Below are 19,642 nucleotides of genomic sequence, written 5' to 3' on the forward strand. Positions count from 1 at the left end.
AAAAAATTTCAGAGGCAGGATGGAGTCTCTTTACAAGTCCAAGAGAATTCTAGAACCCACTCCTAGACCTCTCAGAGACATTTGATCTTGGACAAGTGCATTTTCTCTCCTGTAAAATGCACATCTGTGTGAACGAGGGGTTTTGTGCTGGTGACTTGGAAAGGAGCTGAAATCTTTTTTTCTGTGTTGAATTAGAAAGGAGCCTGTGATACTGGTCCTGTCAGCCAAGCAGATTTGACTTATGCCTGTGGTGTGGGTTTTTTGTTTTTTCTATCCCTTTAATTAATTCTTAAATCAGTTGGTGGTGTATGCTTGGATTTCTTGGAAACAGTTTGAAGAGACAATTTCTAAATGGGATTAAGAGTACTTGAAGAGTTAATTAAATCTGGCAGAAGTGTCCCTGTTTATGAAAGTTTGTCACAGATCCATGAAAGTGAAAACGGGGGGTGATTTACACCGGAGTGCTCAGTTTGGGAGTGTTTCTAAATGAAACGTTGGCTGCATGCCACAGATAACAGAATCCTAATGGTGGAGACACTTGTGTAGTTCTGAGGCTGACTCCAAAGGACAGCGGCCTTGGGCACAGCGGCTCAGCGCTCCCACAGCAGTTTGCCTTCTGTGGATCCACGGCCGTTAGAGATATGTCCACGGCAATGGACGAGAGTTCTGTGAGAGCCCTTCCTGCAGCTGGTCACCTCATACACGCACTCTTTGCGATCTCGTTTGCACTATGGCTTTTTAGTGGGTGGGCATAGTGGCCAGACTTGCTGGACTAAAATGAGGATTTGAGATGTTATTTCCCTATGCATGTATATTTATTAAAAACTTGCCACTAATTTTTAATAAAAGTCAGTGTTGCTACCGACACACCAGCTACCCTTTAATGGAGTTTATCTGTTTATCAGTTTATCTGTTTTCCATTGCACTCAGTAGAAAAGCTGTTCATCCATGATGCAGTAGAGATACTCACACGGAGGAGATTTTTATCTCGTAGGCTGTACAAAATGGTGAGGGGTGCTGATAAATCTCATCCCGAAAACACTGACTAAGCACAGTGGTGTCATCAAGGCTGGGTCGTGTCTGCAGCATGCCTCTCATATCTCTTCTCTAGGTTCAAAGCAGTGGCACACAATTGGTCACCTGCAGCCAGAAACCTCCTATGACATTAAGATGCAGTGCTTTAATGAAGGTGGAGAGAGTGAGTTCAGCAACGTGATGATCTGCGAGACCAAAGGTAGGAAAGGTGTGGGGGTCTGGGTTCCTCCCTGGCCACTGTTAGAATCCCAAACACTAGGTCATATCTTGGAATTATTGGTATGTTTCTGTGTGGAAATTTCTGCCTTGGATGAGTTTTTAGATGCATGCATTTAGACTGCCCCATAGAAATACCTTGTGTTGGCTACAAGCACTTATCTAAAATATTGTCTACAAAAGCATTAGTGGTGTCCATTACTTTCCATGTGACCATACATAAATCACTTCTTTTTTCTTATTCTCCACAAAGAGAGTAGAAATATTTGCTAGCCACTTTCTATGAAAATTGAAATGTCATTAGAACTATAGAAGATTAAGGAAAAGTACGACACCTGTGCTACAGTTAGGAAAAGGCAACATCTGAGGCTGGGAACTTTATAAGGAAAAGGTTGTTTAGCTCACAGCTCTTGAGGTCAAGGGCATGATGCTAGCTAGTGTCAGTTTAGCCCTGTGAGGACCAGTGACAGGTGGCATCACAATGATAGGAGTGCACACAAGAGAGCCAGAAAGCCAGGGAGGCCAGACAGGGGCCAGGCCTGTTCTTTTATAACAGCTCCATCATGAGAACTAACTAGGACCTCACAAGAACTCAAGCAGTCCCTTCTGAGTCAGGTCCCCAGGAACTCCCCTCTAGGCTCCTCCTCTTTTAGGTCCCACTACCTCTTAACATGGCCACACTGGGGACCAAGACTGGGGGATACCCTCACGCCACAGCAATCTGCTTAAAGTAGTTTCTTGAAGGACAGATACTTGTACTAGCTACATGCTTAACTATGTGTTATGTTAAGTTTAAAATAGCAGTCATGGATTTTAAATTGTCACTCTCAACTCTGCTGACACACAGAGAATGGCTATAAAGGGATCTGTAAAAGGAGGAGACACCACATGGGAATAGAAGAAACGGTAAATTTGGTGTTCGTAAAGCAGAAGTGAAAGTCCTTATACCTCTCTAGGACTTTTCTCAATGGTCTGTAACACAAAAGTCTCTGCTGGGGATCTCTGTTGTCCCATTGCTTAGTGAGAAGCAGGGAACCAGCCCTGAGCTCACTTAAGGAAGTTCTGTGTCTTCTCCTTTCTCTCTGCCTTCTCCTGGGTGCCAGTGGGGTCCTGAGTGCAGCGCTGCTCATAGCCAGCCAGGGATCTGGCTTTACATGTAGGCATGTAGGCATGCTGAGATCTGGTAATGCCTGTTTTTAAAAGATAATAATTATTAAGAAGTTTATTATCATCATCATCATCATCATCATCATCATCATTTTGCATAAGGTCTCATAGATCCCAGACTAGCCTTGCACTCCCTAGGTAGCCTTGAACTTCTGGCCCTTCTTCCTGAATGTTGAGATAATAGGTGTACAACATGATATTCGGTTTATGTGGTGTTGGGCTCAAACCCAGGGCTTTGTGGTCTGCTCTATCCCTAGTCCTTCCTTTAAAAGGACCTTTTTAAAGAAGGCTTGGGTAGCATGGAAGAAGGAAGTTTTTGAATACTCAGGCTAGCCCTGAGTGTCTGCTGTAATTGTTTTTATTCGATGTTAAGGAAATGAATAAAAAAAGGAAACAGAGATTCAAGATTGAATTGCAAAGCCAGGCTCAGGTTTCCTCTTATAAATTCTCAATCTTGTGTCTTTCTGCTGAAAACTTCTTCCATTAAATCCACATTAACCATCTGTCCACGTGGACCTAATCTGGAATTTCATTTGGTTCCCATATATCTGAGTACCTCCCTGAAGCAGGCATTGTGAGACGTTCAGGAGGACTTCTTGCGTGTTTCTAGAGTGCTGTGATACTCAGAATAATCAAATGAAGTATGTCATCTCTTTACCCGAGACATTAAGAATCTTGCCGGACAGGGCTGGAGAGCATAGCAGTTGGTCCCCAGCACCTATGTTAGGTGGTTCACACTTGTGTAACTCCAGCTCCAGAGGACCCAGTGCTGTTCCGGCTTCTAAGGGCATCTGAACACACACACACACACACATATATATATATATATATATATATATATATATATATATATATATATACAAAATTATGTATATATATATATATATATATATATATATATATATATATATATATATGAATCAGGCACAAGGTGAAACAATACTGGCATAGAGTTGTAGCTCAGAGGGAAGGAACCTGCTTACATGTCCCAAGTGGTCTGTTCTGTCCCCAGCACTGCAAAGAAGGAAGGGACTGAGACAGTATCATAATGCGTTTTATAGTCATGTGGCTGTGTTCAGAAGAGCACCCCTCATTAGCAGCTGCAGTTTACAGCCAGTGGACGTTCATTGACTGGAGGCCGGGAAGTCAGAGCATAGTGCTGACAGTTTGGCACGGGCCTCCAATACTGTGTCGTAGTGCAGTAGAAGAGCAAGTGAAGGAGGCCGGACCAAAAGGATCCATATTCATACCCATTTTCTTAGGACCAACCCACTCTTGTAATAATGACGTTGATCCATTGGTGGGGGTAAGGTCCTTACTACCTAATCACCAATTTCACTTTTTAATGCTGTTATCATGGTGGTTAAATGTCTACATGAGTTGGGAGACAGCCAAATTCAGACCATAGCACTTCCTGTTACAGCCTAAGACGGAGCTCTTTTTTGTCTCCATTTTCTGAACACAGAACAGGTTCGTGGAGGTGAAAGTGATACAAGGAGGTCTGAGTTTAAACCTGGGGATCCTGGCTCCAGAGAATGGGCTGTCAGCCACTGTGCTCTGCTGATGGCAGAATGGGACTTCTTTTCGATGACATGTAGAGCCATTAGAATATTTGACTTGTAGATGGGGACAGTGGGGTTTGTATCAGTCACACTTGTTAAATAGTGCTTGTGATCACAGCTGCCCAGAATCCTCATCAAGTAGGTAAGAGGACCATATTTACATGGACTCTAGTAGGCCTTGTTGGGGATGCTTAAAGGATGCATGAGGTTTTTTGGGATTATAGGTAGTTGCTATAGTAGTTTGCAGTTAATCATCCAATGTTCCTTTTTTTCCTGGTGGAAGAATAAAACACTAGCTCCAAGTTTTATTCAGAGGAAAATATATCACACAGAATGAGTTTTCTTTTCTGTGTTTTTTGTTTTTGTTTTCTGTCCATAAGTTGAAGTATTTTATTTCAACCCAGGGAGTCTTCTGTAAGCACAGTTCAGCAGATCATCAGACCACTGTTTGGGTCAAACCAATTTGTATGTTTCTTGGCTCTTAGAATTGCTCAAAAATTTGTGGACTACAACTCTGGCAGATCAGAATTCAAATTTTGGATCTCTCTTTGTGACTCATTGGTGGTCATATCGTCTCTGTAAGGAGTGTAAACAGACCAGCTGGCATTCCTAGCCAGACCTCCTTCGGAGAGTCCATTTCATAAACTCTGTATTCACTCTGACTTAATTTTTTTTTTAAATATTTCATCCAGTGAAACGTGTTCCTGGCGCTTCAGAGTATCCCATGAAAGACTTGAGTACCCCTCCCAGTTCTTCAGGAAATGGAGGGAACGTGGGGCCTGCAACCAGCCCTGCCAGGAGCAGTGACATGTTGTACCTCATCGTTGGCTGTGTGCTTGGTGTTATGGTCCTCATTCTTATGGTTTTCATTGCGCTGTGTTTGTGGAAGAGTCGCCAACAGAACACTATACAGAGTGAGTCATTTATAAGTATTTCCTTGTATTTTTCTAAAGATGGGTAGAAAAAATATTGTCAGAATAAATATTGATTTCTAACACTTTCGTGTGTGTGTGCCATGGAATGAAAGCCGTTAGATACTCAGAGGGGGTGACTTTAGAACCAGTCAGGCTGCCAGCCAAAGTAAGTGGAGCATCAAATTAAATTGCCCAATAGAAATAAACACCAAAGCCAAAGCTAAGCAGGTCTCGGAGTAAATAACTGTCTTGGTGCTGGGAAAGCCTGGCTTTGTTGGACCACCAAAGAGGATGAGCGCTTGGAGCCTCAGTTCTGGAATCACTGTAGGAATGTCTCCATGCTGCTGCAAGGCTAGTCAACAGGAAACGGCTTGCTGGAAAGGAAGGTAGTGAAGCCTCTAAGTTACTGTCAGTAGGTGTCATGAGCAGGGATGACACGGTCCTGCCTCTAACTGCTGTACCCAGACAACTCTGAAGTGGCATACTGTCATCTCCCAAATGCATCAAGGAAGAGGTGTGATTCTAAGGTTGATGCTGGTACTGTTTCAGTACCAATAGCCTTCCTCTCTTGTCCCCAACCATTTGAAACACTAAAACCAAATCAAGCAGGGTTGTCAGCCATTGGTGAGGAGAAGGTGTTTGGCCTAAGATTAAGAAAATAAAAGAAAAGCAAGAGGAAACCCATAGCGATAAGTATTTCCAGGGGCCATTGTCACATTATCCCCTTTTAAGTTAGTAACTCATGAAAAAGAATCATCTATTTTGATTGGACATTGCCTTCCAAAAGAGGCAGACTGCATTGCTGATGTCAGGCTGCCAAGCTTGTGACCATTTGATTGGGCCTTATTCTAAATGGTTCTAACACTTTACTTTAAATTGTATGTGTGTGTTGAATAGTAAAGCATTGTTCTGGTTATCTGAGCAAGATTGATCTGATAAGAAGCCATTTTCCTTTGTGATGATAACATCTTTATAAAATGGAAAATTATCATGGGAGTGTTTATTCGGCCGTTTATGCCACCAGAAGAAACTCATTGTCTTCTGCCTGTCAGCCACTTTACCAAACAGTGTCCTTCAACTGCTAGGATAATCCTGGCCTGCTCTGAAGGAGCACAGATAAACTAGAACAGGAGTCTGTGCTTCTGTGGGGAAGCACAGGACCCAGAGAAACCTGGAGAGCACTTGGCGAGAACCTGGCACCAGATGGGTCGAGTTTCAATGCTGGGATTCTTTCTAAGTGTACCCGGCAGATGTGCCTCTGGAAATCAGAATTTGCTCAAGTGCTTTTAATATAAGGAATAGATCACCTTTTTGCCTTTGGTACCTCACACCTTGGCATGCACAGTGATGGGAGGAGCTATTGAATAGCCAGCCAATGGACACATGCCATCAACTTTTTTTACCTAAAAGTGCTGCTTATTAATGTTTAAAGGGTTTTTCCTCAGTATTCCGACCATTGTTTGCAGCTCTCTGCAGTGTGTGGGAGTCTAAGCACGCCTGCCTAACTGTTGCCATCACTTGGACGGTTTCCTTTTGCACATTATTCCCTGGGGAGTAATTTCTCCCTGATAAATTTTTCCTTCTATTAACAGAGTCTGAGTTAGCGCAATGTTCCAGACTACTCTTCACTCTAAAGAAATAACAGCATCAACTTCACCAAAGTGCTGTGAGAGCAGTTTAGCCTGTTTTATTTTAGTCTTGTTGCTAGTGTCTTAGTGATTTCATTAATAAAATTTCTCAGCAGGAAGATTTTTTTCCCTTCAGTCTCTGACTTTGCTTTTCCTTCTGGGCTTGTTTTTTTCCTTTCAACAGAATATGATCCTCCAGGATATCTCTATCAAGGGTCAGAGATTAATGGGCAGATGGTGGAGTATACCACTCTCTCAGGAACAGCCCGGATCAATGGGAGTGTTCACGGAGGCTTCCTCAGCAAAGGCAGCCTCAGCAACGGCTGTTCTCATCTCCACCACAAAGGCCCCAGTGGAGTCAACGGGGTCCTGAATGGAAGCATAAATGGAGGGCTTTATTCCGCACACACAAACTCGCTAACCAGGACGCGTGTGGAGTTTGAGCATCCTCACCATCTAGTGAATGTAAGAGACCTCATTCCAAATGGTAGTGTCTCTAGGCCTCTGTGGCAGGGTGTAAGGACTGGTGGTCGCTCAACTCTTTACACTATAGGCCCCTCATATGTTGTGGATGTGGGCATGGCGTGGGTCACCAGCAGCTCCAGATCCAGAGGAGTCTTCATCAGTTTTCTGTCACCAGTAATAGCTGGATTTGTCAGCTTGATCTAGCTTTAAATTATTTAGCACCAAGTGAAATGCAGAAAAGAACACATTGAAAGTTATTCTTGAGACAAAATGGAAATACCGCTGAGCAAAGACCAGGCCAGATGGTTCGCATTTGATTTACTTGGAGCTGAGTCTGAGAACTCAAATGCTGTTAAGTCTGGCAAATGGAGGAACGTCCTGCAGCACATCAGGATGCCCCGGTGAAAGAGGGGGTGGCAGCTGCTCCCCATTGAAGAAGCAGTTCCAGTTCTGCCCAAGCTGTGGTCATGCACAGTGCAGGACCTGGTGTTGCTAAACGGTGACCTTTTGATACATGAGTGAATATAGGTAAAAGTCACCAGATGCTAGGCTTTACTCAGATTTTTTTTTCCTTCTTTGCTGGAGGTGGAACCTGGGGCTTCTCCTAGAGCAGGCAAGTGTTCTGCCGACAAGCAGCACCCCCAGCTTCAGGACGACCATGTAAAAGATCTCCACAGGCTGCCAGGTTATCACCCCTGGCACACCAGGAATTTGTTTTGCCCATTTTTTTTTTCAACCCTGTAGCATATAAACCTTTTGGATTTTAGAATCTCAGCATTTTTCAGCCACAGGAGTTCAGTTGCAAACCCTTGGCACTTCCTTATTTCTGAGGCAGATAACACAGTTTTGTGTTTTGTGACGGGCTAGAATGACTAACACAGTTTTGATAATATTGCTTAAAGTTCTTGTCTGAGCGAGTTTGATTTATTATATTTCTGGCTGGGCATCCATATTACCTTTTAATCAGATAATTTGTTCAGTTGATCAAATTAAACATTCGTTTAGTTTTTACTATTCTTCTGATTACAAAGACATTTGCTACAATCTGGAAAAGTTAGTTTTCTTTTTTCATCTTCAGTTTAGTAAAGATATTGAAATATTAGATTTGCAAAACAAAAACTATAAGGTCATAAAGCTAAAAAAAAAAACCCTAAGGCTTTTGTGTGACTGAGTTTTTGTACATTCTACAAAGTGTATCACCACCAAAAGATAATGATTCCATTATTCTATGGAGCAAGTCATGGCCTGTCACATTCTCAGTTCACTCCTCGCCTGAGCCCAGGAGTGGAGAAAGCTGACAGAGAAAGCATTCCGCTCCGAAAAACCCAGGCTGTTTCTGTAAGAAGGAACCCCATGGCCAATGCTTCCAACTCGGAACTCTGGGTTTTCAGAACTGACTTGTCATTAAATGATATCTATCCTGCTAGGTGCACAGTTTTAGAGGTGGTCAGTGTGATTCTAAACTTTTCATCTTTTTACTCTTCTGAAAGGGAAGACATAAAGAAATTAAAATCTTATTAGTGATCCTGAAAATCACTGATTTGCAGTTCTCATAAACGACATCATTCTTCTGAACTTCTGGAGTTCGCCCACATGGACTGAATGTAGTCTAGGGATATTCTTCCTCTGTTTTCCCAATCATTCCTGTTGTTAGGTGGATCAGGGTTACTGAGAAAAATTTCTAGTCTTGATTTGCTTGGCTGTTGTTATAAGATTAACAAAATGGAAAGGGTTCTAGCAAAAGCAGTTGTCTGAACCTTTTCTAACCTTGAATGCCTGCTTGAGGTTTGGGTGCTCTGTGACAACCCTCTCCACCTTCAAATCCAGCTCTGCTGTTTTTCTCCAGAAAGCAGAACTCTGGTTCTAAGGCCAATCTTTAACTTCCTGTTTGCCATTCTGATGTATGTCAAGTGAACGTTTTACAATGAGGTATGTGTTAATCTGGGCATTTTCCTTAATTGCTGAGCAGTTTTCGCCAAAAGCAACATCAAAATATTAATATTCCCTCCAAGTCATGGCTGGCCGAGAGTTCGCTCCATCTGGAAAAATATGACGTTTTAAAACTGTGCAGTCAAGTGAACAGACCAATTCGAAATAATTACAGGAAAATGAAGATGGGTTGATCTTGTGATGTCATTCAAACAAACTTTACACCCTGTCTCTCTAACTGGCATCCCATAAGCTTTTTCCATGACTGCTAGAAAAGAAAACATGAGTAGGCGCTTATGATGTATAATATATTTTAAGGCATAAATTTGAAATACTAAAAGGAAGTGACTAACCTCCCTCCGTTTATTTGCCTTTTTCCAGTACAGAAGTGCCTGGAAGAATGTGGCAGTCCAGCCTTAGGGGTCTAGTGTAACACTGAGCTGGGCACACTTGTGAATAAGTAACAAGCATTGCATTGCTCAGGCAGTGTGTGAAAATGTACCACATACCCATTTGTTATTGATATGCATTTGTGATTATTTAGCAAATGATCTCTGGCCCCTTCAGCTTCTTCTTTTCTTTCTCCTTGAACGTTGTCCTGACCAGGGCGGAGGAATGTACACAGCAGTCCCTCAGATCGACCCGCTGGAATGCGTTAACTGTCGGAACTGCCGGAACAACAATAGGTATGTTAGCGTGTGCCCAGCCACATTTGCCGTGGCCAACACATTCTATGCCGCCTCCTTGTTTTCCTAAACTTAACACAAAACTCCACCACCCTCAGTTGAAGGCTCAGCTTTGTTTCTTAACGGAGTGTTGCTGAAGGGTAAGGTTCCTCTCTCTATACAGTCCCATTTCTTGTTTGCATGTTGTGTTGGGATGAGGATAAACACAATGGGTCACGTGTAAGCAGGAAACAAAAGCATCTCTTTTCTATAGGGTAGTTTTCCATAATAATATTGCTGGAATTTTCCTATTAGATCATACAGTGTTTCTTTTCTCTTCTCCTTTTTTCTTTAATTCTTAACATCTTAAGATACATAAGAAGATGAATTTTACTTGGACTGTGGTGGTGCATGCCTTTAGTCCCAGTACTCAGCAGGCAGAAGCAGGTGATCTCTGTGAGTTTGAGGCCAGCCTGGTCTACACAGCTAGTTCCAGGCCAGCCAGGATACATGAGAGTCACAAGAACAAAAACCACAAGAAATATTGCATATGTGTGCATGTGTGTGTGTACATGAGTATGGGTACACGTGTGTGTGTGTGTGTGTGTATGTGTGTGTGTGTGTGTGTGTACATGAGTATGGGTACACATGTGCAAGTGTGTGTGTGTGTGTACATGAGTATGGGTACACATGTGCAAGTGTGTGTGTGTGTGTACATGAGTATGGGTACAAGTGTGCGTGTGTGTGTGTGTGTGTGTGTGTGTGTGTGTGTGTGTGTGTGTGTCACTTAAAGGATGACATCAGCAGTCATTCCTTAGGTCTACCTTCTTTTTGGAGACAAGACCTCTCAATTGGCCCGGAGCGCATCCAATAGTCTGTGCCAGCTCTCGAGCCCCAAGGATCTGCCCTCTCTGCCTTCCCAGCACTGGGTTACAAACACAGACCACTAGACCAGGATTCATGGCTATCTCCCCAGCCCAAACCTTGCTTTTTAAATTTACATTTTCAGTTGTAAAAGTGACATATACAAAAGTTCAAATAAGAAAATTATGTAGAGTACTATGTATATTTTTAGTCTTGACACACAGGAAACAGGCATGGTGGCACAACTCTTTAATCTCAGTAACCTGTAACCCCCAAATTTGGGAATATTACAAGTTCAAGACCAGCCTGGGCTATATAGTAAGACCCTGTCTCAAACATAAGCAAACAAAAACTCACCAACTTTGACACGTTTAATATAAGAAAGCTTTCATATTATTTCTGTATATATTAATTACTAATATATTAAATATTAATTGTAAAGAACTAACAGACAGCTTGTTAAGAGTCTTGAATTTTAGCTGGGCCTGATAGTACAAGCCTTTAATCACAGCTGCTTGGGATGATGAGGCAGGACAATCGTAGGTTCAAGGTTAGCCTGGCATGGGGGTGGAGACCCCTAGTTCTTTCTTATACTTCTGTATATATCAATTCCTAAGGATTATTGAAGTTGCCTCAGAAATCTTGGTTCTTTTCCATAATGATAGTATTAAATTACATGCTTAAAAATCCATTCCACCTCTGAAATTCTACAACTAGAAAGCTTAGAACACTAGATAGCTGAAGTGTAGCCTGAAGTTTGGATCATGCATTATCAAGAAGGGTTCAGTTTGTTACTTTTAAATGAAGTAAAAGGTTAAGATTTATCCCTGGGAATCGGTGACACCAGAAAGACCTAGCCAGCCATACAATCAAAAGTGCATCCTTTCAAGGCAGGCGAGCTGGGTTTGCGCTGGAATGAAAGCAAGCCTGGACTACATAGTGAGACCCATCTCAGAAAACAAACAGTACATTGTTTTAGCAATTCTCAGAACAGATAATAAATCATTGCTACTTTTAGTTACTTACTTAACTTGTAAATGCTTACATATTAGCAAGAGCTCTCTGCCTAGTTTGTGTGGTAAGAGTTACATATTTCAATTCTGTGACACTCGTTTTAAAAATGCGTGTATATCAAAGCCACATTTTTGTTCAGAGTTTGTCCCAGGCTATCGGCACAGTTAGTTAAGAAAACATGGGAAAGAACTTGTAGTAGACCTAAGTGTGGTAGCTCTTGCCAGTAACCCCAGCCCTTGAGAGGCTGAGGGGGTCAGCTTGGGCTGCAGAGCAAGACTGTATCTCCAAAAACAATGGAGGGGGAGGAGGAAGTTCATGAAGCGGGCTCACACGCTCGGCAGTAAGCAGGTGGGTTAATTTAACAAGCGGTAATGAGAGGTTTATGCCTTGTGTTGTCCTTATGTGGTTCTTGTGGTCGTCGCGGATCGTGACTATTCGAGTGTTGTAATGAGGGGATCTTTGGTCTAAGAATAAGTAGTCCTGTGCTTTGCCACTGCTTAAACTGGTGATCTTGGGAAATTTACATAGTATCAAAGTTAGCACCCTTATCTGAAAAGTGAAGCATTGTTCTGAGTACTAGAAGACTGATCTGAACACAGTACCATATAGAATTTAATAAAATGTCTTGATGATAAGATTCCATCTTGTGCCCAAAATATATCTCCCTCACTTCTTCCTTCCTTCCTTTCTTTCTTCCTTCCTTCCTTCCTTCCTTCCTTCCTTCCTTCCTTCCTTCCTTCCTTCCTTCCTTCCTTCCTTCCTGCCTGCCTGCCTTTCTTTCTTTTTGTTTTTTTTGAGACAGGATTTCTCTGTGTAGTCTTGGCTTTCCTGGAACTCACTTTGTAGACCAGACTGGCCTCGAACTCATAAAGTTCCACCTGCCTCTGCCTCCCAAATGCTGGGATTAAAGGCATGCACCACCACCGCCCAGTTTAGATCACATTTCTTTAAAAGAATTTAAATGACCTCTGCCAACTTCAGTTTGGCTATTACATGCACATCTGTGTAGAATTAGGTGGTTTTATTATGAATTATAATTATATTTCTCTTAATTCTGAGGTTAGTAGCTTTCTGCATTTCAAATTTGTTTCACTCCTGTCTGGACCAGGTGAATTCTCTTCAGCTGTGTTTCTCCCTGGCTTAAATGTTCTTCCTGCATGAAAACCCAGTTGTTTAGGGAAACACGTCCCCCCCCCCCCCCCACACACACACACACACTCAGTAGTAGCAGCAGCAGTACATTTCACATCTTAGTCTTATGTTTAAAGAGCAGAAGCAAACCTTTGATTCTATAAAGTACAGAAGGAGGCATGTGTTCAATGTTGAGAAACCCAGTGCAAGTTGCATCTTAATTCATACGAAGCCTTTTGAGGAGTGTGGAGTGTTCGAGTGTTCGGGGACATGCTTCTGCTTGACACATAGTAGCGTGCACAGGCTGTGTTGGCGAGGGGGAGACTGTGACACATTGTTGTAAGCAGACTTGGCCTTCATTCCAGCAGTGAGGAAGTAAGGAATGAAACTCGAGATTGTCATCATTCGTTGTCTGACAGAGTCCAAAGCATTGAAATCAGAGCTGGGGAGATGGCTCCCCTGGCTGAGGTGCTTGTTGCCAGGCCTGACTACGTGAGTTCGGTAATGAGGACCCACTTGATGGAAGAAGAGAATGGACTCACACACGTTGTCCTCTGACCTCCACGCGTGTGCCATGTTCCATGTGCACAGACTACACCGACTAAACAAACAAATGGTTTTTTTAATTAAATTTTTTTTTTGAAAAAAAGAAGATTCCAAATATGTAGACCTTATCAAATGTGAATGACATGGTTGGTAATTGCCAGGTGGTGGACATGGAAAGAAGCAACCTAATGAAGTGGTACATTGAGGAAAAGTGATGAATTTGGTCTCAGGTGTCTGAGGTTCTAGTACCGGTTGTTGCCGATCCAGGGAGACAGGCAGGGATACTGTTGTTTGGGTGAAGATACTGGGACTGCAGTACAGATGTGGTAACATCTGTTTTCAAGTTTGCCAGGCCACGCCTATAGTTGCAGTTTGATATCTTCAAAGGAGACAATAGCCTTGGGTGGTTAATTTTAACCCATTACTTGAGCTGCTGATTTGCTTTCATTTATTTTGGAATTCAATTACTCATTCTTTTTATAAGATGTTGCTTTTTCTTTTTTCTCTCACTACCTTGGTAGTATCTTCGAAGAATAACAGAAATGAGGAGAGAGTGAGAAAGCAAAAAGAAGGCATGTTCACTCAGCAGGCATTCGCTGCAGGTCCCCAGTGAGCCATAGGCGTAGGGAATACAGCACAGATCTTCTAAAAGAAAAGACTAGGAGCTATTAGGTCTCCCTAAGCGGATAGCAATTTGTTAACGATGGAGAATTTATAAAATGAGGGGAAAGGGACAGGCTAGGTTTGAAGCTTTCCAGGCAAAGGGTACTACTTATGTGGAATCTCTAAATCAGGATGCCCACAGCCCCCACATAACTTAAGGAAGGTTGATGTTCCCGGAAACTATTAAAAGAAAGGGTCAGAGGTAAAAGGTTAATGAAACTATGTCATCCCAAGCCACAGCAGGCTAGTGAAAGATTTTAAGCAGCTCATCACCAGGTACAACTGTGGTCATCAGGCACACTGTAGGCCCAGTATGGGAACCGAGTGAGAGGTGGAGTGGATGTGATTTATAAATGTCAGGCACTAGCTTGTTGATCTGGGGAAAGGGTGAGTCCCTGTCACCAGGTGCAGTCATCTCCCTGGGAAACAGAATTGACCAAGAGCTCCTTGCCTAGCAGTGTGCTGTAGGACCTCTGGGGTTAGCCTGGAAATCGCTCTTCTGTTCCACAGATGCCTGAGAACCAGGCAGGGCTCATTTGGAGTCTCTGTGCAGCGACTCACCTGCCCTGCAACCTGCTCCTCCTTCTCCTCTGCCTTCTCAGGTTTGAAACCCAGATGCATTTCTTAGAGCTGGGCTTTTAAGAACCAGTTGTTGCTAACCCTTTGGGAATCCCTTTTCTCTTCCCTCCATTTTAGCAGTGACACAGGGGAGCAGGGTTGACACTATTGACGTAACTGGAGTACTGATATATAAACAATTGAGAACAAACCGAGTGTGGTGACACACTTTTTTTTTTTTTTTTTTTTTTTTTTTGGTTTTTCGAGACAGGGTTTCTCTGTGTAGCTTTGCGCCTTTCCTGGAGCTCACTTGGTAGCCCAGGCTGGCCTCGAACTCACAGAGATCCACCTGGCTCTGCCTCCCGAGTGCTGGGATTAAAGGCGTGCGCCACCAACGCCCGGCGAGAACAAACCGAGTGTGGTGACACACTTTTAATCCCAGCACTCAGAGGCAGTGCCAGGAAGATCTCTAGGAGTTTTAAGCCAACATGGTCAACATAGTGAGTTCCAGGACAGCCAGGACTACATAGAGAGATCCTGTATCAAACAAACAAACAAACAAACAACAATTGGAACAAGTAAGCGGGAAGGCACCCTCGCCGGCTGTGGGGAAACTCAAGTCCCAGGGCTTCTGTGGCACGTAGATGACTGCCTGCCCTCTGTGTTCTCTTAACTCTAAACCTTTTCAGGATTTTAGTACTGTATAGCGAGAGGCCTTCCCGGGAACCAGTTCCCTCCATTGAGAATGTAATTGAGAAACCATTGTGCCATTCATATCCCCTCTACTGAAGACATAATTGAGAAACCATTGTGCTGTGCAGCATTTTAAGAGTTAAACAGATTGTAATCAAATAAATCAAATTCTTTCTGCCTTTCTCTTCTCCTCAATTCAGACAGAACAGTGCAGTTCTGGATATGCAATCAAATGTGGTTTGTTAGCTGCTTGGCTGGTTTAATGGGAAGGAATGGACGTTAAATTGGGCCCATTTGCCATCCGTCTTGATAATTTGTAAGAGAGAGTAGAGAAGACACTGATGAAATTCACAGATGAGTGAATAGAGGTCCCATCAGGAAAGAGCGAGAGATTAACTTTAAGGGTCCTTGAGAGACTGGAAATGGGCAGGAAGTAAAAATCAGCATGGAAAAATGTCTATAATTCATCTGGGGAAAGAAAAAGACATCCAGGCTGAATGGCTGATAATCAAGAGAAAGAAAGCCACTGGGGATAATGCCTAGAAAATCAGATATTGCAGATGGCTGCCAAGTTTCTGTGTAGTGATAATCCTAAATGCCTGTGTGTGCTCGGTCTGGGAGTGCCTTACACAGCTGATGTCAGATGTGCTCGGTTGAAAACGAGATGCAGAGATGAAGCAGGGATATTAACTTATAGTAGGAGTCTCTGGTGAGGGTCTGATGGGCCCAGGTGGTTCTTAATTATCTAACATACTTAAACTCTTCTTCTTAGCAGGTAATTTTTTTAATAACCCAATCCCTGTCCTATTTCTGACCACTTAGCAACTTCATAACTATCCATAACACCAAAAGAAGAAAGCACAAAAGTCCAAGATTCAACCTTTCCATCACCTGTGCACTTTGAGGAGAAAATATATATATATTTTAAATAAAATAAATTTTTTAAATTTGCTTTTATTATGTTTTATTCATGTGTATGTGTCCTTGTGAATGTGTGTCACATGTTTCTTTGAAAGCCAGAAGAGGGTGTTGGATTGCCTGGAGCTGGAGTTATAGGCAGATGTGAGCCATCTGATTGGATGCTGGGAATGGAACAGGAGCAATGTTCTTAACCGCTAATACATCTCTAACTGCTCAATACCTTCTTTTTGGAAAGGTTGTTTGTCTCCCCAAATTTACCTCTTCTAACATGGAGACTGAGGGCCTGTCATTATGGACTATTGCTTTTGATCTTTAAATTATAAACTGTTTGTGGGCCTGCTTGCCCTGTTCATACACTCACTCCATCATTTACTGTCTCCCAGCACTTATTGTCACCTTTTGTGTAAAAGGAAGTGATGAATTCACTTCTAAAGGAAAGTCCTACCATGATGGTAGGGTCATCAGAGTGTCCCACAGTGTTGACAGTGAGCATGAAGGACCTTCATGGCCCTGGAGGGAGGGGTCATCAGAGTTCTGTTGTATAGTAACTTATCTGCTCCCCCAGTCAAGGAGGAGAACAGCAAATAAGAGAGCTAGCAGTGACCAGAGGAAACAGCAAGATGAACTAAATATAGAACAAAGTGTCACCAAAATGTGATTGCAGAAGTCTTCAGAGCACATGCATGAAAATAAACGTTGAATATTCAAGGGATTCATGGGCCCTTACTCCTTGCCTTCAAGGATAATCAAGAGAGAGAGCCTGGCTGCCTTAGTGGTAGAATGCTTGTCTAGCATGCATGAGGTCCTGGGTTCAGTTCCCAGTACTGCAAAAACCTTGGGAAAGGGGCTTTATGTAAAACTTGTCCTGGCGTCTGATCAGAGTGACTGTCATAATTATGCTAAATTATATCCAGCCATGTAATCAGAAGTGAAATACTTCTTTAGAAAATATTTGTCTGTATAGTTTTACAGACATAACCAAATTATGTTTAATCAACTACTAACATGCCTTGTCTCCCGAATGCAAACTTAGACTACTATTCAGTTCTCTTTTTCATTCTATTTGTGCTGTTCAGATTGCTGATTACAGAGTTTCATTGTTTCTGTGATTCCTACAATAGTCATTTTTCTTTCTCCTAAACCCACAGAAAAGGTTGTCTTGTAAACTGACGAGTCCTCAACCACCTGGCTGCTTACAGAATAACCCAGACTGTATATGACGGGATGCTCAGAGTTCTGTTTACTTGGTGTTGATAAAATTAAGAGATGAGTTTCTCGGGGCTGGAGACAGCTCTGCAGAAACATCAACTCCACAGTCTGCAACACTACAATTTGAAGGTTATGAAGCCTCAGACTGTAAAAGTTACTGAGTTGTGTGAACTGTAAAGTGTCTTTTAAGAGTCTCAGTGAATGTTCTGTTCTTTTTCACTCGGTGAAGAGTTGGTCTCTTAACTTACCTATTCACAGCTACTCAGTGGTTTTCGATTGCTTTAGAAAATGTCTGAGAGCATTGTCAGTGACAGCCTTGCCTCCTCATGCCGCACCTGGTCACATTCAGAAGAGAGGTCATAACCCTCTATGGCCCATGGCCCCATGCTTCTATCTCCACATGCTCAGCCCAAGTCCGGGCTGTGTCTGTGCCAACACACAGACATCTGGACGTACACTAACGGAAAGGCCATGGAATTGCTTACATTCGGTTAGCTAAGTGGTTAATTGCCGATTCTGAGTTAAGATTCAATGTACTAGAAAATTTTAAATCGGTGTGGTTTATCATGGTGAAATCTGGGTCTCAGCTACTTTACAAATGTAAATTATATGACTTCACCCCCTCTGATGAAGGAGAGACAGAGTTCAGGATGGAGTCTGTGACTTCTGGTCTCCTTACCTGAAAAGCAGATGCTAAAGAATGAGTAAAAGGAAGTTGTAGTTTCTCCTGCTTAGAGTCTCGTCTTTAAGCGTCTGGGTAACACGTGCTCTGTCACATTGACACTGATGACATGACAGTCCCTGTAGAAGCTGGCCCCTCTATCTCGCTGACCCCCGGTCCTGCCTGTGAATGTAACTCCGTGCCACTCCGGCAAATGTTCTTTGGAAATCATGGTGTCGAAAAGCCCTTAGAGTTCACTTAGAAATCCCATCTACAACCTGCTTCAAATTAAAGAAGAGCACAGGAGAAGAGGAAGTCAGAAGAAAGGAAGAAGGCCTCACACTGTCTGGTGAGTCCCTGGCATTTTGTTACTTCAGCATGATGAAACTCATTCACGTTAGCTCTGCGAATTAAATCATATTTGTAATATTTATTTACAGGGAACTGCCTTGGGTTTTTTTGTTTTGTTTTTTTTCAGATTCTGGCAAGTATGGCTTTTCTTTTTCTTTCAGGTTAATTTGACTTCTTTGAAGTGAACTTCTCTTTCTGGTCCTTCTTTGGCCTCTAAGTTCCTGGCACCTTTCATTACCTTCAGATTTCTGCAGAGAAAGGGAAGCAGGAGGTGGAAGTTCATGTAGCACGTGTGACATTGTCAAGGTTGAGGGCCCGGCTGTGCTTTTTGTCTTCTTATCCTTAGCTGTCACCTGTGACACTGAGGACAGTCATTGCCTGACTTCTGGACAACTCTGATGTCAACAGATAGTAGGGAAAGCATCTAGCCAACGAAATAGCTATCTATTGAACAAGGATGGGCAGTTAGTATTGTGATGCAGACAGCCAAGGATAGTGTGCTGGGTTCTCCTGCTTCAGTATCAATGTCTTACCTCATGGGAGAGGTCTGGACTGTGAGCAGCAACTCCTAATGAGCCTAATGCTGTTCCTTAACAGCTGCCTTGCTTGAGAAGAGGTATTTACAAAAGCCCAATTTTCCAATGCTAATAATTGCTTATTTACCTTACATTTCTTAAGTCCTACTGTACATCATTACTATGTGCTTGGCATTGAGCTTTATGACTTTAGCTAGAGTCTAATGTGCCTTAGAATCACACAAGAGGCTGGAAAGATGGGCTCTTAGGTGGTAAAGAGCCTGGCAACCTAAGTTCAGTCCCCAGATTCCACATAGTGGAAGGAGAGAACCAACGCTAACAAGCTGTCTTCTGACCTCCACATGTGCACACTGTAACACATGTGCGCGTGCGTGCATACACACACACACACACACACACACACACACACACTAAACAAGTTAAAATAAATAAGAATCCATCCTACTTCCCAGACAGTACAATACTTTAAAACAGTTTACCTCCATTTCTTCCTGCTTTTTTATGTTCTTTTTATAAGTTTTTGTACTAAAATAGTTAGAAATCCTCTCAGACTCTGTCATTAATGCTTATGTTTATTGGGAGTCAGTGTCTACCCTTCCCTTCTGTTGCTAAGTAGCAACAGTGTTCATCTCTGTATTATTTTCTTTCTTCTGTCTGTTGACTCTCACTTTTCCTTCAGCCTGGAGACCTTCAACACCCCAGCACTGTCCCTGTCTACCAGAGGTCAGAAGGGGTCAGATCCCCTTGAATTGATGTTATGGGTGGTTGTGGGTCACCATGTGGGTGCCGGGAACTGAACGCAAGGCCTCTGCGAGAGTAACAAGGGCTCTTAACTGCTGAGCTGTCTCTCCACCCCAACTTGTTTTCTCTTGTTCTCGTTTAATACTTGGCAATATTTTTTTCCATGTAAGCTA

The 19,642-nt window shown here is 42.7% G+C and overlaps 1 protein-coding gene across 8 annotated transcripts in view; it reads left to right on the plus strand.

Moving 5' to 3' along the window:
• The window catches only part of Cdon (cell adhesion associated, oncogene regulated), a 92,739-nt gene that overhangs the window by 65,001 nt on the left and 8,096 nt on the right, over positions 1-19,642 (plus strand). For all 8 annotated transcript variants that reach the window (XM_076575987.1, XM_076575986.1, XM_006979790.4 and 5 more), the window contains 4 exons: positions 1,112-1,234; positions 4,673-4,894; positions 6,707-6,987; positions 9,523-9,602. In XM_076575987.1, the coding sequence (XP_076432102.1) occupies positions 1,112-1,234; positions 4,673-4,894; positions 6,707-6,987; positions 9,523-9,602 (706 nt within the window). The remainder of the gene's footprint in view (positions 1-1,111; positions 1,235-4,672; positions 4,895-6,706; positions 6,988-9,522; positions 9,603-19,642) is intronic.

This window comes from Peromyscus maniculatus, chromosome 7 (genome assembly GCF_049852395.1).
Source record: "Peromyscus maniculatus bairdii isolate BWxNUB_F1_BW_parent chromosome 7, HU_Pman_BW_mat_3.1, whole genome shotgun sequence".
Taxonomy (NCBI): Eukaryota; Metazoa; Chordata; class Mammalia; order Rodentia; family Cricetidae; genus Peromyscus; species Peromyscus maniculatus.